Source organism: Ursus americanus, chromosome 25, assembly GCF_024610735.1.
Source record: "Ursus americanus isolate L20-20 chromosome 25, mUrsAme1.1.p, whole genome shotgun sequence".
NCBI lineage: Eukaryota > Metazoa > Chordata > Mammalia > Carnivora > Ursidae > Ursus > Ursus americanus.
This window is the reverse complement of record NC_142151.1, coordinates 19,205,708-19,229,790: the sequence shown is the minus strand read 5'-3', so window position 1 is coordinate 19,229,790 and position 24,083 is coordinate 19,205,708. Positions and strand designations below refer to the sequence as shown.

Sequence of the window (24,083 nt, the reverse complement as noted above, 5' to 3'; positions counted from 1 at the left end):
TTGTTGGCTACTGTTGTGGTCAAGTAGCTGTTCTAAAATGTGAAACATGGAATCGCTGGTTTTGTTTTTTTCCCTAATGTGTTTGAATGTAGTAATACTGACACTATCTTTGTTAGTACTAAGACTGTCTTATTCATATATTCCCAGAAGTGCTATGAAAATCTAGAAGGGGCTACTGAAACACAGCAGAAAACATCAGCTTCACAGAAAATATGGTAGTATTTATTAGCACGTGATCTAAAAAAAATAAAAATTCCAGATAGAAATGTTGGTTTCTTAGTTGTGACAAATGTACCACAGTAATATGAGGTAACACCCAGGGAAACAAAGTAGGTGAAGGTATATGGATACCCTCTGTACTATCTTTTCTTTGCAACTTACTTTTCTGTAAATCTAAAATTTTTCCAAAATAAAAAACTTTTAAAAATTCCAAGCAGAGGCACTTGGGTGACTAAGTTGGTTAAGCATCTGACTTCGGCTCAGGTCATGATCCCAGGTTCCTGGCATGGAGCCCTGCATCGGGATTCCTGCTCAGCAGGAAGTCTGCTTGTCCCCCTGGCCCTCACCCCCACTCATGCTCATGCTGTCTCTCAAATAAATAAATAAAATCTTAAAAAAAAAATTCCAGGCAGAAAGCACAGACTGTACAGAACATTACAATAAACGTGATCCATTTGAGAACTACAAGTAGTATATAGTATAGCTAGAACATTATAGTAAGGGAATTAATGAGTAAAGCAGGTAAATACCAGATATGAAGACCCTATTATGCATCATGCTAAGAAACACGGATTTTAATTTGGAGAGAGTGAGGAGTTACCATGTATTTAAAACTGAGTGACTAGGGATTCCTCAGTGGCTCAGTCGGTTAAGCGTCTAGCCTCCGGCTCAAGTCACGATCCTGGGGATCCTGGGATCGAGCCCTACAGCAGGCTCCCTCCTCAGCAGGGAGTCTGCTTGTCCCTCTCCCTTTGTCCCTTCCCCCGCTCATGTGCACTCAGCTCTAATAAATAAATAAAATGTTAAAAAACAAAAACAAAAAAAACCCTGAGGGACTAATAGAACCATAGAAGATAAACTGGTGATAAAAGGGTAGGGAGAGAAGTAGTCATATTCAAAATAAACTAAGGGTCAAACTGACAGGATTTGCTAATGCATTTATGCGAGTACAGGAGAAGTTCTTTAAGAGAGGAATCAAGAATGATGCAGGGCTCTTAAAGCCAGAGCCCTTGATGATCTTACTATTTACTGAGTCTACAGTAGAACCATGTCTGAAATTAAAATCCTCAAGATTTCCTACATGTTGAGTTCAAAATACTCTACTAGACATTCAAGCCAAATATTCCATTCTGGAATCCAAAGGGAATATTGTCAGGGCTAGAGATAAACCTCAGAGAGTAATCAGAATAGAAATAGTATTTAAAACCAAAGGACACCTAGGGTGAGAACTTCAAGAAAAGAGAGCACCCTCCAACATTTAGAAGTCAGGCGGAGCAGAAGCCAGCAAAGGTGACTAGACAGAGCAGCCAATGAGTTTGGAAACAGGGGTGGGAAGGACAAAGAACAGGCAAGTGTGGTATCAAGGAGGCCTAGAAAAGAAAGTTTACGTCAATAAAAACAAGATCCCAAATGCAACAAGCACACAGTACACACAGCATAGCTCTTTTTCCTTCTATTTTTTTTCCCTTGTCGAAGACCATTGAACTGGTAGTCGCATTTACCATAGCAATGCTATTTAGTACAGGGTACCCCACAAGAGAAATACCTTGTAGAACAGTGGTTCTTAAGCCTAGGTGCACATCCAAGTCACCCAATTTTTTTCATTATAGAAAAATGCCTGGGTGCATGACCCAGATTCTAATTTAATTGGTCACAGATGCAACTCAAGCACAGGATTTGGACACCCAGTGGCACAGTTCATATAATAAAGGAAGAACTATTTGATTCTTACCAGCTTTTTAAATAATGAGATCCCAATCATCCCCCAACAGTGACCAATTAGTTTTTCTTTTGGGGGAAGAAAGGGAATCATTTTTTGTCTTCTAGAATCATGATGATCACTGTAGTTATTATCCTTATTTGTAGTCAAATATTACCATGTTTGGTCGGCGGGAGCATCCTGAACCCTGGGTGCCAAGGCTAGGGAACATGAGAGCTTCAAATACACAGACACACAAACATACAAAATGTCAAAGACAAATTAAAGAAAGATTCAAAAGATTGGGGAGGCCTGGGTGGCTCAGTCGGTTAAGCAACCACCTTCGGCTCAGTCATGATCAAGTCCCACATCAGGCTCCTTTGTCCAGCAGGGAGCCAGCTTCTCCCTCTGCCTGCCGCTCCCCCTATTTGTGTGCTCTTGCTCTCTCTGACAAATAAATCTTAAAAAAAAAAAAAAAAAAAAAAAAAAAATCAAAAGGTTCTTAAAAAAAAAAAAGATGTATATATGAGGTGATGGATGTGTTAATTTAGATGGAGAAAATCCTTTCACAACTGTATACATATATCAAATCATCATGATGTATAATTTAAATACCTTACAATTTTGTCAATTATACCACAAAAAGCTGGTGGTGGGGGGGAGGGAAGCAAATGATTTAAAAATTATCAGCATTGGAGCTGGCAGGGTGGGCTAGGGCTCAGGCAGAATGAATGAATGAATGAATGAATGAATGAATGAATGAATGAATGAATGAATAAGATTATCAGCATTAACTGCCACTACAAAACAGGTCATAAAGGAATAAGAGAAGGAAACTATTTCATCACCCATCACAGTGAATGATGCAATAAGAGTATCATTCACTATATAACAAATTACCAGACTTAGCCTGTGTGCACAACCATATGGATATCATAGTTTAAGTCTGGTTTGATAAAATTTCTTTTTTCTTTATCAACAATTTAGGCTAGTGTCTTGACTCCAAAACACCTAAAAAGATAGGCTATTTTATGTACCACCCTTGAAAGAAAGTCTGAGTTTTTCAAGCACTACTCCAACACAATGAGAAGTTATTCAAATATGTCAATACTATGAACGGAATCAACCATGATGAGCTATGGAAGACTAGCTGCTGAGGAAAAGTTATAATAAATAAATTAACCCAAGACAAGTAAATGACTATACTATGTTCAAAGTAAACAGAAATAGTGGAGTAAGGGAGAACTATATGTGCAAAGTGAAAGTACATATTAATAAGATTATCTAATAAAAAGTACAACTATGTAATTTCTAACATATACAAATCTACCAAGATAAACCACTGCCTCATTAGCAATAAAGTAAGGAAATCAAAACAATCACCACACACGTTGTATATAACTACTTTTTCTTTTCTTCGGTTAAGTAATATATGTATTTCTAAGCATGGTAGGGTTAAAGCCGCTTAGCTATTTAGAGCTTAACACCAGATAACTAACAAGAATCAAAATTAAAATTGAAAAGGGAAAAAAAAAAAAAGACCAAGAATAGTTTAAAATAGTCCCATACCCTACTACTGTGAACGCATGTAATTTTTTTTTCTTTTAAAGATTTTAAGTAATCTCTATTCCCAATGTGGAGCTCCAATTTACAACCCCAAGATCAAGAGTCCCACACCCTCTACTGACTGAGCCAGCCAGGCATCCCAAAACATGTAATGTTTTCTAAACCCTTAATAATTAAAATGTTTCACTACATTTAACAAAATGGCAGCAGCAACTCCCCTTCCTACAAACCCTAAACGTATATATAAGACAGAGGTATACATACATGACGAAGTGAAGATAAGGGTGGGGAAATCTTATCTAGGAATAATCTTTGCACTTTAATTATCAAAGATAAATATTATAAAAACCCTTCACAAAGAAGCTGTATTTTTAGGAGTATGCTGATTTTATAAAACCAAAATTTCATAATGAGCTATAACATGATCAGTTATTTTCATATGATACATATGAAAGCAAATTCCACCTTCATCAAGTGATCTAGGTAACATCATCTATGACAGAACAAATTGTCATCAGGTATCCCTTAAAGTCGTAAACTGAGAATTTTGTTCTATTTTCTCCAAAAATGCATAAACCAAATCTGGTCATTACAAAAACACCAAACAAGCACAAAATGGGGAATATACAAAATAAAAGGTTTATACTCTTCAAAACTATCGGTGACATGACAGAAAAAGGCTGTCAATAGCTAATAGCATCGATGTTAAATTTCTGGGTCTTGATAATTATTCTAAGGTTATGTAAATGAATATCTTTTTTCTTAGGAAATGCACACACTGAAGTATTTAGGGATTCTGTTCCTCTCAAATGTTTTCCAAAAAATGTGCCCGCGTGTGCGTGTGCATGTGTGTGTAGGTGGGTAGGAAAGGAGAAAGAGGGAGAGATGGGGGTATGAAGGAAGACAGATGGAGAGACAAATGATGGATGGATAGATGCATATAGAGCAAATGTAGCAAAATGATAGTTGGTGAATCAGGGTTAGGGTATATGGAATTTATACACTCATGTGTGACAGAGAAAATACATGAGATTTTTCCATCTTCTCTGGAAGTTGAAATTATTTCAAAATTAAGTTTAAAAATTCTGCTTTTCAGAAAAAGCACCATAAAAAAGTCAAGAAAAGCAACATCAAAATGGGGAAAAAATTTAACTCCTATCACATCAAGGAAATGATGCTTTTCCCTACTTAATAAAGATTAGTAGGTTAACAAGACTTCCATTCTAAAAATACAAAAATCAGGGTGCCTGAGTGGCTCAGTCGGTTAAGCATCTGACTTGATTTTGGTTCAGGTCATGATCTCTGGGTCATGAGATCACGCCCCGCATCAAACTCCACGCTCAGTATAGGGTCTGCTTGGGATTCTCTCTCTCCCTCTGCCTCTCCCCATGCTCATACCCTCTAAATAAGTAAATAAAATCTTTTAAAAAAGAAATAAAAATACAAAAATAATATATGAAAAAGTAATGCAAATATATAAAAATATATTTACACTGTGTTTACATTGCATATATATGTAGAAATATATGGTAATATCAATACACAGAACTTCTTGATGGCAGAACAAACAAAAGCTTATGAGAAATGACAAGCCAGACAAAATATCTATTACATGCAGGAGATATGTACATTTAATATTAGGGTTTATATAAATCAGGAAGAAAAAACCCAATAGAATAAAGGGCAAAGCAACCAAATAATCAATTTAGAGAAAAAAAATAACAATAGCCAGAACATGTAAAGATATTCAAATCTTGCTAGTAATAAAAAAAAAATGTGCTTGGCAAATTGGCAAAGCTAAAACAATGCCAATTAAGAATGTAAATAATTACTGCCAAGCTTCAGAAGACTGGAGAAATAGCACTGTATTATATACACTGATAGCTGTACTATAAATTGGTATGGTTTTCTGGAGGTGGGTTTTAATAATACCTACCAAAAGCAAGCCTGTACATCTACTCTTTGAACTAGTAAAATAGCTTCTAGGAATTTATATTAGCTCCCAAAAGCAGTTTATAAAAATATATTCATAGATTACATTGTTCTTTATATTGGCGATGAGACCAAAAAAGATCCATCAAGAAAGGACTAATTAGGGACGCCCGGGTGGCTCAGTCAGGTAAACGTCTGCCTTCAGCTCAGATCATGATCCCAGGGTCCTGGGATTGAGTCCCGCATCAGGTTCCCTGCTCATCGGGGAGCAGGCTTCTCCCTCCCCCTCTGCCTGCCACTGCCCCCCCCCCCCCGCTCGTGCTCTTTCTCTGACAAACAAACAAACAAATAAATCTTAAGGGGGGAAAAAAAAGAAAGAAGAAAAGACTAATTAAGGGCACCTGGGTGGCTCAGTAGATTAAACCTCCAACTCTTAATTTCAGCTCAGGTCATGATCTCAGGGTCATAAGATCAAGTACCATGTCAGCACCACGGTCTGTGGGGACTCTGCTGGAAATTCTCTCTCTCCCTCTCCCCCCACCCTCTCTCAAACAAACAAATCTTAAAAAAAAAAAAAAAAAAAAAGAAGGCTGATTTAAATATGCTAAACTATCACATAGGAATAGCATACAACCAGGGTGCCTGGGTGGCTTAGCTGGTTAAGTGTCTGACTTCAGCTCAGATCATGATCCCAGGGTCCTGAGATGGAGCCCCCATCAGGATCCCTGCTCAGCAGGGGGTCTGCTTCTCCATCTGCCCCTCCCCACCACTCATGCTCTCTCTCAAATAAATAAAAATCTTAAAAAAAAAAAATTACAACCATTAAAAAGTAAGGCATTCATTAACGTGAAACATTGCCCAATTCAGAACTGAAGAAGCGAGCTACCTGTAGGTGCAAAATGATTCAATTTATTTATTTCATACATATGTTAAGAAATCCAAAATGTACTAAAGAATAAACAATGGTTTTCTATAGATGTTATAGTACCACTATCTTCTTAAAGGTCATTAGTATCAAATTTTTAAAATAGTAGCAGTTAATACATTTTAACACTATTTCCATGTGACAAAGTGGAAGAAGACCAAGACTTTACTAGGAATTAAAAAACTTTGTTGGCTGTGAAATTTCAAAGTCTGTCATAATCAGGCAACATTAGGTCCTATACTAAGCCCTTCCCTTCCCTAGTCTCCATTCCTTTTCTTTATTCAGGCTTCATCCCAAAGAATTAATAACTTTAAATATTTTCAGTAAAGACAGTGTGCATTTTAAAAATTCATCATCAAGATATTTTATCAATTATCCATACCAAAGCACCAACTACAAAGCAGCCACACTGATACTTTTTTAAGTACCAATACTTTTTTAAGGTACGATAAAACTGAACTCTTTGGTGAATGCCTGAAGCATACTGTAAATATAATGAAAAAGGCCCAAAAATACAATGTAAACTCCATAGGATAATCAAATTCCAGGCTAAGATATAGTAAGAGATAACAACAGTAATCGAAACACAATACACAATACATATATTGCACAGGGGCTGTTCCGTATTATAAATTATTGAGAGGCAGTTACGGACAAAGTCCCTGAATTTATACTGCCTCTGAAATCCTCAATCTACCACTAACTGGCCATGACCTTAGAAAATATTTAATCTCTTCTTACTTCAGTCTCCTCATATCTAAAATGAGAGCAACAGTAATTACTTCAAAGAATATGATAAGAATTAAATTAGTTAAAATAGGTAGTGCAATAAAATATATAGGTAATGTGCAAGGCACAAAACAGCATTATTAAAGCCTTTGCTAATCATGATTTTATCCGACCGCTATGTTCCCTTTATTCATTACACAACAAATACTAGAACAGTCAATACGGAAAACTTTTGAAACCATTGCTTATACATTTAATTTCTACATAGTCCAAGCTCACCAATCTACAGAAATAGTTCTAAAAATATTTCAAATTGCCACAATAAAGTATCACCTACATATATGAAACACACTACTCATGGTGCACCTGGGTAGCTCAGTTGTTTAAGTGTCCAACAATTGACTTTGGTTCTGGTCAAGATCTCAGGATTATGGGATGGAGCCCTGTGGCAGGTTCCACGCTCAGTGGGGAGTCTGCTTGAGATTCTCTCTCCTTCTCCCTCTGCCCCTCCCCCACCATGCTCTTGCACACTCTCTCAAATAAATAAATCTTGAAAGAAGGGAGAAAGAAAGAAAGAAAGAAAGAAAGAAAGAAAGAAAGAGAGAGAGAGAGAGAGAGAGAGAGAGAGAGAAAGAAAGAAAGAAAGAAAGAAAGAAAGAAAGAAAGAAAGAGAAAGAAAGAAAGAAAGAAAGAAAGAAAGAAAGAAAGAAAGAAAGAAAGAAAGAGAAAGGCTACTCCCTAAATAGTCCACTCATTCTTTTATGCTTCCTTTTCTTTCTCTCAAAAGCACTTAATTCTGTAAGTCAAGTGGTGATAGCTGCAGAACACTACGAATACACTAAAATACTACTGAACTGTACATTTGGTAAACCTTACGGTTTGCAAATTATATTTAAATATATGCCCAAAATGACTTCCCTAACTCTTAGCTTTTCTATAAGACCCTTATTCTCTTTTTCTTAAGATGCTTTTATTTATTTGAAAGAGAGAAAAAGAGAGATAGAGAAAGTACAAGCAGGGAGAGGGGCAAAGGGAGAGGGAGAAGCACGCTCCCACTGAGCAGGGAGCCCGATGCGGGGCTCGCTCCCAGGACCATGGGATCATGACCGGAGCCGAAGGCAGGCACTTAACCAACTGAGCCACCCAGGCGCCCCAACCCTCCTCATCTTCATATACTAAGGGTAGGCAAAAATTTCTTAAACACAACACAAAAAGCACTATTTAAAAAAAAAAAAGTTGGTAAATTAGATTTCACTGAAATTGAAAACTATTCTTCAGAAGATCCCATTAGGAAACCAAAGACAGGAGTGCCTGGCTGGCTCAGTTGGTGGAGCATGTGACCCTTGATCTTTGGGTTGCGAGTGTGAGCCCCACATTGGGTGCAGAGATTACTTAAAAAAATAAAAAAAACAAAAAAAGGAAACCAAAGACAGAATGGGAGAATGTATCTGCAATACATATATATGACAAAGAACTTGAATCCAAAATATATTAAAAATATATATAATAAAAGACAAGCCATTTAAAAAAATAACAGGAAAAGGCTTAAATAGGCACTTCCCCAAAACAAGAAATTCAAATAGCCGTAAGCACATGAAAATGTGCTCAACCTCATTTCTCATCAGGGAAGTAAAAATTAAAGCCAAAATGAGATACCACTACAAACCTACCAGAATGGCTAAAATTAAAAGATTGATAATACCAAGATATAGAGCAACTAAAACTCTAAATTCACTGCTGGTGGGAATGTAAAATGATACAACCAATTTGGATAAGAGTTGTAGTTTACAAAGCTAAAAATGCCCTATTCTATGAACCTGGTAATTCCACTCATAGGTAAACAGCCAAGAGAAGTTAAGTTAAATAAAATACTACAGCCAGAACGACTGAAATCATAATACGTGCAGGGGAGAATAGAGGACAGAAAAATAGACTGGGAAGGGAATTATGAAATTCTGTTTTACTGAGAATATTTTTGATCAGGGTGGTGATGATACAGGTGCACACATCACAGGTGCATACACACATATGAAACAATCGTTAAACTGTTCAACACTTAAGTATACTTTAGACACTTTATTGTACAGTAACTAAAAATTTTTTTTCAAAAAAAGAGAATCCCTCAAACATCATCACCTCACAACCTTCTCTCTATAGTTGACTCCAATTTACTTTCTACTACTCCTTCCCAGTCATTATAGTACTTTTAATTGATCCCTAACCCGTTTCCAGAGAACCTTTCATAAGTCACTATTAAATCATTTAAAACATTTCATTATTTATATCTATTTAAATCTGTATACATCTGAAAACATGTTAAGTTCCCTGAGGCCTGGCTTTCTTATTCACCTTGCTTCCAAGGTGCCTAGCACACTGCCATGTACTTGAGATATCAATAAATGTTTTCTGGTTTTAAATGATTCCTATGGGGACGTCTGGGTGGCTCAGCTGGTTAAGCATCTGCCTTCAGCTCAGGTCATGATCCCAGCGTCCTGGGATAGAGTCCCAAATCAGGCTCCTTGCTCAGCAGGGAGCCTGCTTCTCCCTCTACCTGCTGCTCCCCCTGCTTGTACTCTTTCTGTTATATAAATAAATAAAATCTTTTTAAATAAATGATTCCTATGACTTATAGAACAATGTTTCACTAAATCATTCCCCTTAACTTTTGTCTTTTAAAGACAATTTCTTTCCCTCTCTCCAATGGGAATCTTCTAAGTTTCTAAAAAGAGGATTTGGGAGAAAAATGCATCTGACAGGCTTTGAAATGAATCTGCACATCATATCAACTGGCAGCACTGCTGCCCTAAAAAAAAAAAAAAAAGTATGGAAATACACACAATGAGAAAGTAAATGATTCTTCTACTTTAACAATAAGCTCTTAAATTTATTGGCTACACATTGTACAGCTCTGTGAGGTAACTATTCTTACCAACTACATGTTAGATGGGAAGTTTAAAAACTGTTCCAGATCACACACTTCAAGCATCTACCAGGGCCAGAATCTAAGGTATGACCACAGGAAAGACTAGGGTGTTAAAGTTGTATAAGACCCACATGCCAACAGAAAGCTCAATGAAACCATTTAGTTAAAAAAGAATAAAGAAGGGTGCCTAGATGGCTCAGTCAGTAGAGCATGCAAATCTTGATCTCAGTGTCATGAGTTCAAGGCCCACATTGGGCATAGAGCTTGCTTAAAAAATAAAATAAAATTAAGTTTAAAGATTTAAAAATAAATAAATATTAAAAATAAATTTTAAAAGAAACAAAAAGAAACCCAAACAGTTAAACATATGAAAAGATGTCCAAACTTCCTCATAATGAAAGAAAAGCAAATTCAAACTACATTAGGATGCAATTTCTCATCTATCAGATTGGCAAAAATCCACAAGTTTGACAACACCTTCTTAGCAAGGCTACTGAGAAGGCAGATGCTCTAACAATGATGATGAGGACACAACCCCCAGAGAGGACAATTTGGTAACATTTACCAAAATCACCAATACTTATATAGCCATTGACCCACCCTCTCGTATCATTTTTGGGAATTTTTCCTGGATATATAATTATACATGTACAAAATGACATATGGTCAAAGATTTATCACTGCAGCACTATTTTAAAGAGCCAAAGACTAAAAACAACTCAAGTGTCTATACAAGTTTGGTTAAATAAACTGAAAGAACATTCTCTATGAACAAATACAGAAAGATCTCTAGCATAAAGTAAGTTAAAGAAACAAGGTACACATACAAAGATATTAACAGTGGGGGAAATTTGGTATACAGTATAAGGGAACTCTGTAATCTTTGTAATAGTACTATAAATGTATAAATAAAAAGGTCAGGGGTGCCTGGGTGGCTCAGTCAGTTAAGCGTCTGCCTTTGGCTCGGGTCATGATCCTGGGGTCCTGGGATCGAGCCTCATGTCTGGCTCCCTGTTCAGTGGGGAGCCTGCTTCTCCCTCTCCCTCTGCCCCTCCCCGCCAGTCATGCTCTTCTCCCTCTCTCTCAAATAAATAAATAAAATCTTTAAAATGAAATAAAATAAAAAGATCATTTTAAAAAATAAGGTATAGACAGTATATGGTTTACTAGATTATGTGTAAGAAAGGAGAATGAAACTACGTATTTACCTGCTTACACTTTCATAAAGAAATACGAGAAGAATTCACTAGAAATTAATAGTGATATATATTTGATGAAGAAGGAACAAGAAAAGAAAAAAGGGAGCAAAATTTCTCAATGTAAACTATTATTTTAACTTGTTAAAGATTGTCTTTCCAAAAAAAAGCTGAGTAATTTTTAAAAAACAGCTCCACAAGAATTATTTCCTTCTCTAATGAAACCCAAGGGAAGTTTCTGGCACAGTATTTTACATACCAGTAGATTAAGGATTTAACAACTATTAAACTTCTCTGAACACAAACTTTTAACCTCTATGGTATATGTTTTCCATAATTAAAAACCAAAATATTTTAATTTTTAATGAAGATAAATAGAAAAATGGTTTTTATAGACACTTGCTCCTCATACAATTCCTCAGAACACATCTGACAGTAACTTACAACAAAGCTCAGTAATATGACCTCAAAACTGAGTGAAAACAATCAAATCCCTCAATGTTGTACAATTTCACTTTTTTGTATAATAATCAGTTGTTTGCTAATAAAAAGACTGAAACCTATGACAGTGAGAAAACACAGAGCACAAGGTATTAAAAGTCACCAATTTTAAAGACATGCATTCAAATTGGTCTATTCATTAGCTATTTTGAAGACCTTACGCTCAGTTACTTTTTTCTGTTCTCCAAATTTTAAGAATTGGATTAAATTATCTTTATCTCCATCTATTTTTTAAACTCCATGTAACCACAGGGATGTCAAAACAAGTGTTTCTTTTAAACATTTTAAGAAGGGCAAAAGTATGCCCATTAAGAAATACATCAACTAGAAGTTAAAACAACTCACATATGCTTACTTACCTTGAAAGGTTTGTCTCCACTATGTGTCAGCATATGCCTCTGTAACCAACTCTGACTCGTTGACGGAGTGTTATATACTTTACAACCTTTCCATAAGCAAACAAATACCTGTTAAAAGAAGAGCCATAATAATTTTCATCACTTATTTCAACAGTTTTATTCCTCGTAAATTCAAATGAACATGTTGCAAGTCTTTAACTGACAAAAAGAGCCATTAATGTATGAATCAATCAAAATGCTTAAACTTTTTGAATTTCCAGTATGAAAGGCATGGCTTTAACCTTTCCCCTCAAGGCTGCTGTCCAATTCCTTCAATGGGGACTGACAAACCAATCCCAAGGTGTCATTGAGAAGGAAATATATTTCCTAAGGAACCAGGACTACACACCATTATTTTGATATTTACTACATGAGGGAAAAGCATGTATTAATTATAAATATCAGGAAAATATAAAGGTATAAAGAACAATGAAAATAAATCAAAATAATCAAATATTAATTTTTGAAGATGAACTTCAAAAAATAAGCAATTAAATTAGCAAATGAAAAATTTCTGCTCTTGATTCCTTATTCTTACATGCATACTAATTCTTATTTTTACAATGTTCTATTCATTAAAAAATATTTCCAATTATCTTGATTATGAAGCAAAACCTAATACAAAATGTTAAATTAATACTTAAGTTGCAAAAGCAATGGGCATGAACTGCTCTATCATCATTGACAGATCCACATTCTTGGATTCACATAACTGAGTATAACTGGGTTTGAAAAGTATGAATCTAACAACTAACAATCTAATCTTTATCATCTTCCTACTAATGAGGTATCAGTTTTCTAACATTCTATTTCCATCAAACTGAACATTGAAAACTGTCCCCCAACATCAGTGAAAGTATGAATCCACGGTAATCATAACCTTCAAAGAGTCATTTATAGGCTCTGCTCTTTTCTAAGGTAAGAGCAATTATAAATAGAGCAACATTTCGAAGACTTTAATGTACTACATGTAGAACAGAATAAACTTATACACAGAACTGAAGAAACAATCATTCAACAGTTTAAAATAAACTATTTTTTAAAGCCTAGAAAAATCAACAGTCTACAATAAATGAATTTTTACGGAAAACCAAAACCATTTTATATCAGATAGGTCTAACAAGGCAATACTGCTTTTGCTATTTGACACAACTGTTATCACATATCCCGATTCCTGTACAGATTGGCTAATTTCTTTTAGTTAAAGAAATCATAACATTTCCTCCTTCATACTTCAAATCCCTGACCCTAGTGTATGTTTATAAAATGATTCCTGAAGTTCCAAGAATTAAAAGCTACTTTGTAAATGAAAGCAAAAAAAAAAAAAAAAAGTTCTTAAAACTACACATATTATGTTGTGGAAATTAATTTAATAATGTTTAATAATCACATGCAGATGATTAGTGCTATCTATCAATTTCCTGACTCAAGACTACTAGATTCTAAGTCTTAAATATTCAATTTAAGCTATAAACAGGAATCAGAGGTTGGTTTAAAATTCTCTCACAAGCCACACCACATAAAGAAAAATGCCTTAAAGCAAGTAATTGGAAACAAAATTACATCATTTATGTAATAATTTTTATAACAGTGAAGAATTCTGCTGTCTTAGCTCTTAAGTAACCACTGTGCTGAGTTACTCTCAAAGAAACAATTAAGGTAAATACTTAAAAACTGCCCCTACCTAACATTAGCCAACCACTGCATTTGAGAGCAACAGCAATCTCTGATTTCTAATTTTTTCCCCTAGGAAGAAACATGAATATGGAGACAATGGCAGACTGTAATTCCACCAGATAATAGCCTTCACTATGAGTAGGTATGGTCTAGACTCTAAATGGAATAATGTCTAGTAACATTATTAGAGCAACACCTTCAGGTTCAAAGAAAACCATAACCTTCAACATAACAAATTTTATAGGAAATGAAGTAAGTGTAAAGAGACCAAAGCTAACTATGTTTAGCTATAACGGGGTGAAATATTTGGAAAATAATTCCTGGGGGCGGGGGTAGGGGAAGAGGAAACACTAAAGTTGCACAAAGACAAAAGAGGCACCAGAACTCCACACCAAGGATCCATAAAAACCACAAACTATTTAAAAGCTGAATTTCTTTTCCTAATCTATGGTAGGAAGACACTTTGATTTTAAAAAAAAAAAAAGTTCAAAATCTGACAAAAGGGTCTTTCTTCAAACTTGGGAGTTTTTAGATGCACAGTATGTGAAAAATGTTTTCATACCCAATTTTCAGAAACTTTCTCATTGTAAAAATTAACCCTGAAAACCAACCAAACACCACAGGAATCCAATCCAAATGTGAAAGGAATTATTCAAGAATAAAATCTGTCATGGTTCCTCTATAGTATCTTAAAATGAATTAAGATCTAGCTATATTGATTAGAATACTGAGGTACAGAGTTTCGTAGTGTAGTCTCTCATGATAGATTTATATAAGGTTTATTATTACATGTAACAGAAATAGGGGCGCCTGGGTGGCTCAGCTGGTTAAGCATCCGACTCTGATTTTGGCTCAGGTCATGATCTCAGGGTGGTAAGATTGAGCCCTGGGGTCCGGCTCTGCGCTCAGCATGGAGTCTGCTTGAGACATTCTCTCCCCCTTCCCTCTGCCCCTCCCCCTGCTTGTGCTCTTTCTCTCAAATAAATAAAATCTTAAAAAAAAAAAAGTAATAGAAATAGCACAAAAGTAAATGACCTGAATTCTACCCAGTTTTCACACTTTGCAGTGATATGCTGGAAGAATACTTATCTAAACCTCTATTTCCTTTCTCATCAACACTGTGAGCACACATTTGCTAACTCCAAAATACAATGAAAATGCAAGATTATATATTATATATTTTCTCAGAAGGACTATTTAACAGAAAAATTGGGTTTATATTAGACACTGGCGGTCCCTTCTCAAAATAATGGCCACCAAATTTTTTTGCCAGACTGTCTTAAAAAAAAAAACAAAAACCACACAGTTATTAAAAGAATATTTCTGGACTACCAAAGAATCTTCAAATTTATAATGACCTAACCTAAAAGATACAGAGGTCTAAAATTTCAATGTTACAGGGAGGTTTGGGCTTTCTGTCGATAAGTCCTCTGGAAAAACTTCCTCATTACTGTCAGAATAGGTCAATTTTACCTTAGGGGAACTCCTCCAAAATGCCCCAAATGAAAAAGATTGGTACAAACCTGGGAACCAAGGGTAGTGTAACTCTCCTTCACTTTCATCAATTTATTTGACCAAATGGACCAGGGTATTTTTCTGTCTGTATTCCTGGCTTACACCTTTGACAGCTTGTGTGACAGTATAAAGATACATGCACTTAAACCTATCTGGTAACATTTCACACTTGAAAGTGTACAAATGAATCCAACAAAATTTTAAGTAAACTGTAAAATCTACTGCAAAAGAATACAATGCAACATGACAATCTAAGTATGCATAAAGAAAATTCAGTTAGTAAGGTAAATTACAATCAGTCAAGTATATTCTAGGTAGAGCCAGTAGGCAATATAATTTATATGCAGGGATGGGGAAAGGAACTGGTTTACCAAGGAATTAGATTCCTTTTGCAGTAAAATGATACAAAAAGATTATAGATAAAGCAAAAGATACACCATCTAAAGTCAGGAAGGGGTTGGATGATTTCATGGATCCCTTAAGCTTTAATATTTCTTAGAAAAAACCCAGCTCACCCTTTTACAAAATGTGAACAAACAGAAGAGAAACAAAGTACTTTTACCTGTAATTTTGTCTCAAATCAGTTTGCTCTTCCAAGATCTAAAATGACAGCTATAATTTTGTATCCTATTATTTTTAGCCACATTAAATGAACACTTTCAATTTTCTGTTCAAAGATATTTAATAAAACAGAGGGCAAAAATATTTAATAGAATACTCAAATTACAAGAATTAAGTATTTCTCCTTTATTACAAAAGACATGACCAATTTCATGTTGTGTTCAGGAGATACCAGATGGGCAATCAAAACTCAAAGTGACCTCCTAATGATTTCACTTCCTAATAGCATTCCAATTTAACACTGAGTGCCTACAAATGTCATTTTATATAGCATATAAAGGTAACGGACCTCATTCAAGTCTCTGAATATCATCCCTCCCCCCCAAATTTCCCTTGGACCCTCGGCCCTCAAACACCGAAGAACATATACAAAAATGAACTTAATAAAATGACACATGTACAATAGCTCCTGCATCAAGAAACAAACATTTACTTTCAGGCAACTGCTTTTAAAGTGAGAAATAGTTAAAACAGAAAGAAAAGAACACTAATAGATATTACTGAAATCCTACAAGACGAAGTTTCCCACCTACCAAGACTTCAGTGTATATTAATAGGCGCTGGATTTTGAAATTTGATTAGTAAAATAGCTCAGTCTAGTTTTTGAAATCCAGTCATGCATGGAAGTATGGACCCAAGAACACAACTCTACTATGCCTAACAAAAAAAGGTCAACTTTTTTTTTTTTTGGCTTCTTTGTTTTTATATTTTTAAATAGGAGCAAACACTTTCATAAGTAATAAGGTACATTTGGGATGCTGGAGTGGCACGGTTGGTTAAGTGTCTGACTCTTGGTTTTGGCTCAGGTAGTGATCTCAGGGTCGTGAGATCGAGTCCATCAGCAGGCTCTGGGCTCAGCATTTAAATGGTTAGTTTAGCTTTTGAAATAGAAGAATCTACCCACTATGATATATGAAAAGGTCAGGAAAAGCTAAAGTCTACCCAATTTCAGCCTCTATATATAATTACAGTCCATGTGACATGGCAACATAAAAAAGCTTAAAGGGGTGGAAAGAAGTTTCTAAACTGTTACATGATGGTTTTATTTTCCCAGGGTGACAATTAGAACGGGATGAAAAAAAGAACAGGAATTAATATAGTATTTAGACCTTGCTAACTTACTGCTCCAATAAAACTGTCATCTTTTAATAATTAGAAGCATTAAATCCTCTAGAGGTACCAATTTTTTCCTCATTTGTTTCTGTTCCATCAAGACAGTTTAACACGGGGTAGAAAGAAGAGAAAAAAGAAATCTAAAAAAATAAAATTGTCATGAAAATCAGCTGTTTTCCACATACACAAGATATCTAGAACAGTCAAAGTTATGAAGACAGAAAGTAGAATCGTGGTTACTACGTGTTGGGGAAAGGGAGGATTAGGGAGTTATTGTTGAATGGGTACAGATTTCAGTTTTGAGAAACTAAAACAATTCTAGAGATGGATAGTGATGATAGTTGTACAACAATGTGAATGTACTTAATGCCACTGAACTGTATGCTTAAAAACAGTTATAATTATTTTTTAAACGTCCCTTCAAAGAGGCCATTAAAAAAAAAAAAAAGTCCAAACCAACACCCACTCTATTTTAAGTACAAAACCAGATCAAGATTTCCTGTTACATAGTTGTGTATAGTTTTCAAAGTTTCATTCATACTTTCATTCTGAAAGCTTAGTCTATGTACCAATGACTGGTATGTAAAAAATAATTTGTATTTTCTCCTTTCCTCTGATTCTTTAACATTTGTAGTTCAGCAATTAATGTCCTTCAAAGATGAGGCCTCCTTTCTGTGGTCAAAACAGCATTAATCTTAAAATTAGCCAGACAATCTTACAATAAGGTAATTTTATGAATAAGCATCCAATAAATGACATGGGGGCAGGCAAGTTCATTTCAGCAATTTTATACTAACAGAAATATCAAGACTTCATGCCTAGCTCTTTGATATCAATTAAGTAAATATAGCTGCAGTGATTACATGATACATTCAGTCTGCACCTCCATTTTTTCTACAGATCCTTAAAGGGCTAAAAACTCTCATAAGATTGTGTACCAACTCTTCAACATGTAGGATCCAACATTTAGAAATGTGAAATTCTCCCACACCTATTAAGAAGCCCAGTAATCTACATAGTTCATGAGTCTATATGTAATTACTAAGTCGAGTAACTAAAAAAGCATCATCATACCATGGCTCAAAAGGCTACCTTAGTGATATATATCAAGGGACATCAAGCACTGGCTCACAAAAGCCAACTCTGTAATAACTAGGAAACCAACCTGGTTGATAGTTCACACTAAAAATCTGAAATATGTGAGAAGGGAAAAAAGACTATGACAAAAGTAACCTAACCACTGAGCTGGGTTAGAAGGTGAAAATACCATATGATGGGCAAAGTTCATTAATATACCATCTGATGTCAAAATCAAATCTAATAAGACAAATCTTTACTTATCAAATATAAGTAATTAAAAGATTGTTGAGACATTACAACATATTGTGACAATGGCAAAGATTTCTTAAAAGAAATTTCAATGCACAAATACCACCAGTTAAAATGTTAGAGATGCTTATATGGTTGCATGCTTTTTTTGGAAAAAGATGAATAATTCAACCTAAATACCAATGCAACCTTGGAAATAGTTACCCACTCACTTAAACCATAATGATCTTAACCATTTTAATATCAGTATTATCTCAATAGTGGTGGCAGGCTAATAGGAAATTATGTGACCCAAAGATTATCTGTACTTACAATGTGACATTTATTTCTGGAAAATGCACTAAAGTGTGGTAACTATTCAAGACAAACCTGGTAAGGTTGAAAAAAATTATAAGTAACATTATAATACTTTGATCCATTACACTTTGACTCACCTAATTTACTCAGCTTCACCATCCAATAAAAATTATATAAACTGACACAATTAAATGTATTCCTAAAAGGGCATAGGTCAATACTCACTAATCGTAACTTTCTATCTAAGCCAGCTCTGTTAAGATCTGGGAAAAGATGATCAGTTCTCATTCACAAGTAAGAGTGCAAGCTGTCATTTAACAGAACTCTATATATTAATCCTGGTACCAATAGTCTCTCCAGTTAATTTCAGCATCGGGGATAATTTAGGACCATTCTAACAAAAGAAATCCTAGACAGTGCCAACTCCTAAATGTCCTCAACTCAAAACATCAGAAACTTGGAATAGGCTGCATTCATTTATTATATTCCCACTATATTTTAGAAAGTCTAATATTACCACTATATTTTAGAAAATTGAATTTCTTCCTACTGTATTTTAGAAAGTCTAATTTCTTCTAAAGGCAAATTAAAATCCAACACATAATATATTCTCTATTTGATTCCATCAAGTATGTGGGAAATAAACAAAAGAAAAAAATTGTGAAAAAAATAAAGCCTTTGTAAAAACAATCCCAAATTACTTTGAGAAAAAAAGCCTAACTAGCAATTATAAATTAATAAAACTAATGAAAACAGGGAGTGAAAAAAAGAAATGACAAAACCAACCCCTCCTCGCTGACCATCTACATGTATGGAACGGATGTGATCTGCCAGATCTGGACTAGAGTTGAAGCAAGCCTGGCACTGGTCCCAACAACAATTATAGGCAATATTTTTGCTTGAAGAAGTAGTGCTTCCTTGTCCATTCATCATTGCTGGAGTTGAACGCCCACTGGAAATTGTGCTGTCTACATCCATTATAGTACTGCTTATGCTACAAAAGAAGAAAAAAGGCTGTGTTATTCCTAGAAATTCACTAACATGAATATGATCTTATAAATACTTAACTACTACTTGACATTCTGCTCCATACAAAGCATACTAACCATACTTTCTATTAGAAAACAACACTGCTTTGAAATTATTTAGTTGGCAATAAAGTGCAAATCAAGGCAAAAAATGCTAGTACCTCAAAACCAGATACAGGATAATTTAAGCAACTTCTGGCAGACATGAACTCCCCAATACTATAACTTACAGAAAACAAACCAAGCACACGCACACACACACACACACACACACACACACACACACACACACACAGCTCAACACATTTCATCCCTTCCGTAGTTCTAAGAAGCATAATAAAGTGGGGCGCCTGGGTGGCGCAGTCGTTAAGCGTCTGCCTTCAGCTCAGGGCGTGATCCCAGCATTCTGGGATCGAGCCCCACATCAGGCTTCTCTGCTGGGAGTCTGCTTCTTCCTTTCCCACTCCCCCTACTTGTGTTCCCTCTCTCACTGGCTGTCTCTGTCAATTAAATAAAGTCTTTAAAAAAAAAAAAAAAGAAGCATAATAAAGTAACAAGAGTAACAGTTTCCAGCTATAAATTGAGAATCAAGAGTGTCTTTACAGTTCCACAAATCACCTGTTAATCCAAAATCTTTTCCTTTATTCACTAATCTGAGGATACAACTGCTTGACACTGCCTACCTCTCTCCATCTCAAAGAAGTTTGGGAAATTGTGCTGTCCTTTCCCTTCTAAATAAAAAAGCAGGGAGCCCTGGGTAGCTCAGTCGGTTAAGTGTCTGCCTTCCGCTCAGGTCATGATCCCAGAGTCCTGGGATGGGAGTCCCGCATCAGGCTCCTTGCTCAGCAGGGAGCCTGCTTCTCCCTCTGCCTGCCGTTCCCCCTGCCTGTGCTCTGACAAATAAATAAAATCTTTAAAAATAAATAAATAAATAAGAAGAGCAAAAACTGGGTACAATAAAAGTTTCCCTGATTTTACTGAAGTCCAAATAAAATGTCTTTTCCTGTCCCTTAATTTTTTTAAACTAATCTCAATCCACAAAAAAGGACTGAAAAGCCAATCTATCAATTCTTTTTACTTCTTATTTACTAAACAAAATATAACATATTACTAACCCTTTTATTACAAAAATCACATACTAGTAGAAATAAAAGTAATAGAAGTAATTCTGAATGCCCAAAATTTCATATCTTAATAAAACGTAACACACTTTTGCCTTCCTTTTAAAAGCAATCAATTTAGGGGCACCTGGCTGGCTCAGTCAACAGAATATGTGACTCGACCTCAGGGCTGTAGGTTCCAGCCCCACCTTGGGTATAGAGATTAATTAAAAGTAAAAGCTTTAGGAATGCCTGGGTGGCTCAGCTGGTTAAGCATCTGTCTTCGGCTCAGGTCATGATCCCAGAGTCCTGGGATTAAGCCCTGCATTGGGCTCCCTGCCCAGCGGGGAGCCTGCTTCTCCCTCTCCCGCTCCCCCTGCTTGTGCATGTGCATGCTCTGTTAAATAAATAAAATCTTTAAAAAAAAATCTTTAGAGGTGCCTGGGTGGCTCAGTCAGTTAAAATTCAACTTGGCTGAGGTCATGATCTCAGGGCTATGAGATCAAGCACCACAGCAGGCTTCACACTAGGCAGAGCCTGCTTGAGGTTCTCTCCTTCTCTCTCTGCCCCTCCCGTCGTGCTCGCTCTCTTTCTCTCTCTAAAAAAATAAATAAATAGAAATAAAATATTTTTTTTAAGTTAAAAGCAATTCGTTAAAAAAAATTTTTTTTAGTATCTTCCTAATACAGAAACTACAGAGAAGTAGCTTCAACCACAGAGGGGTCAACAGTAAGAACGTCCGCAGGCTAAAATCCATCAAAAGCTATGTATCTGCTTACAATTTAAGTAATAAAAATTATGAAAATTATATTAATGTTTATGGGGTATGCTTTCCTACTCCCAAGTCTTTATTACAGAAAATTTCAAAGACACAGAAAAATGTATATAAATCTGAACTTCACAATTTACACTTTGTCCTATCTGCTGTATGTAATCTGTTTTTCTCAATCATCTGCAAGTTGCAAACACGATACTTCAACCATAATTATTTCAGCACATACCTTCTAAAAATAAGAACATTCACCCATAACTACCACCTTATTTGCTCATATGTAAAAGTCAAAATAAATTTAAACTTATTAAGTAAGCTTTTTGTTTTGTTTTGTTTTTCCCTCCCCCCCTTATTAAGCAAGCTTAACAATGATTTGTGTCTAACATCCTATGTACCCATTTAAAAAAACTAGCAAAAATGTTTTTGTAGGATGCTTCAGACATGAAAAATGTCTCAGATTTCCCTTTAAAGAATATTCATGTAAGTTCATCTGGCTATCTACCAATCAATATATATGTTCTAAATTTAAACTCTAAAACTTCATTCTAAAACTTTGTAATCTTGGGGCACCTGGCTGGCTCAATCAGTAGAGCATGTAACTCTTAATCTCAGGGTTTTAAATTCCAGCCCCACACTGGGTGTAGAGATTAGTTTTTGTCTCCTTTGTAATCTCTATTATACTCTCAAATGCAAATCAGCTCTTGAATACCTGAACATTTATTCCCCTTTTTTCTTTTTTGCAGGAATAAATTGTGAGTATGGCAGTTTTTCTATACTGAAATGCATATTTTAATTTGAGCCTCAGAAATTTCAGGTTTCATGAGGCCTTTAACCCTGAAATGGTTGGTTACCTATTTTCCTTATTGCTTGTTTCATATATTTTAAAACATTTTAACTATAAAACTCATACTTTTGTAAACCATACTAATTAACTCCAAAGGCAAATAAAATATTAGTAGTTTTAAGTGAACAGCCAACCACACTCAAATTATAAACAATCTTAGGGAAAGAGATAAATCTCAATGACCTATTGTGATACAATCTCTAAGGTACAGCAAAATGCAAACACACACACACACAGAGGCACGCAGGGTAGTAATGCTCTAATTTCCATACCTAGGTCGGGGAGGGAGATAGATATAGACACAGCTATATTCTAAATGCAAAACTTATTTTGAAGGATGCACAAAACACTGTCCATGTTTTTTTGGAGGGAGGAAAAGAGGGTCAGTAGGAGAGAAATTTTCACTATATATACCTTTGTATAATTTTTAATCGCATACCTGTACTGCTTTTATGTAAAAGTCCAAAATTAGTTGAAAATGAAACCAATTTTCTCCTTAAATTGGACAAAGTAAAGGTCAAGAGACTCCTACTTATAATAAATCCAACTGGCAATATACATGCTTAATGTACTTTTCCTTATCAATTTTAACATAGAAGGGGAACCTTGTAAGTCCAAATAGCCATACACACTAAACACTGGGCAATCAGTCAATGTGCAATAGCATTCACTTGAAACACAGTACCTCACGTGGCTACAGATCCTCATAAAAAGATGGCATAATGCTGATGTTAAGAGCATGAACTGTGTCTATCATGGGCAACTAAGCTGCAAATGCAGTGGCAAAGGAGGTAAGAGACAGGTCCCAGACCCTAGAAGACTCAAGAGACCTTCATATATGTGCGGCACACCCACAGAGTCTTCCATTCCCTAGCAGGGCCAACTCCTAGGTTCCTCCAACGTCTAGGAAGTGCCCAAATCCTAAGCCTCCAGGCTCCCTTTTGGCCACAAACCCATGCTGGAATCAGTGGTTCTCACCATTCCTAAGACTGATAAAGGCAACGGTCCTGATGCAGGAGAGCACAGGAGACAAGTTATAGTTAATTTTTATCTTGACAGGATACTGAGCTAGATATAGATGTCATAGAAAAGACTGTCCTCCTCCTTCCTTTAACAGTAAGATATCAAGATGATCTGAACTAGAAGGGGACATTCCTTCCACTTGATCCTGTAATATTCCTAGGATCATACACACACTAAAATTTTTCACTCAGTTCTCCTTCCTAATGAACACCTAAAGATTCTGTAAAATGTGAACAAAAGCAGCCTAGTATTTGGACGAAAACCGAAGCCAGAAAAAGCACTCTTACTATTCAGATAATTACAATAATCTAAAGCAGTGCTTCTCGATATTATATGGATTACCTGGAATCTTATTAAATGCAGATACTCTTTTGGTAGATTTGGGGCAGGACCTGAGATATTATATTTTTAGTAAGCATCTACTTGATACTACTGCTACAACAGTGTAAGTAGCAAGACTCCAAAAGAGCTTTTACCATTATTACCCAAGGAATACTGATCAGACTATGTAAGGAAGTGTCTCTCATTGCAAAATGATAAACTAAAGCATACACAAAAACACACTCCCATACGCACACCCTTTGACAACAGACAATCCCTAAGTTTCAAAAAAAAAAACACACGCTGTTAGAAATTCAAATGCAGTATTTAGGGAAGGACATGAGACATTTTCAAC

The 24,083-nt window shown here is 35.5% G+C and overlaps 1 protein-coding gene across 2 annotated transcripts in view; it reads right to left on the bottom strand.

Moving 5' to 3' along the window:
- Nucleotides 1–24,083, bottom strand: part of AEBP2 (AE binding protein 2) — a 65,335-nt gene that overhangs the window by 23,684 nt on the left and 17,568 nt on the right. For both annotated transcript variants that reach the window (XM_087855673.1, XM_045781383.2), the window contains exons 2-3: nt 19,427–19,634; nt 12,050–12,157 (exon numbers count right to left, since the gene is read on the bottom strand). In XM_087855673.1, coding sequence (XP_087711799.1) covers nt 12,050–12,157; nt 19,427–19,634 — 316 coding nt within the window. The remainder of the gene's footprint in view (nt 1–12,049; nt 12,158–19,426; nt 19,635–24,083) is intronic.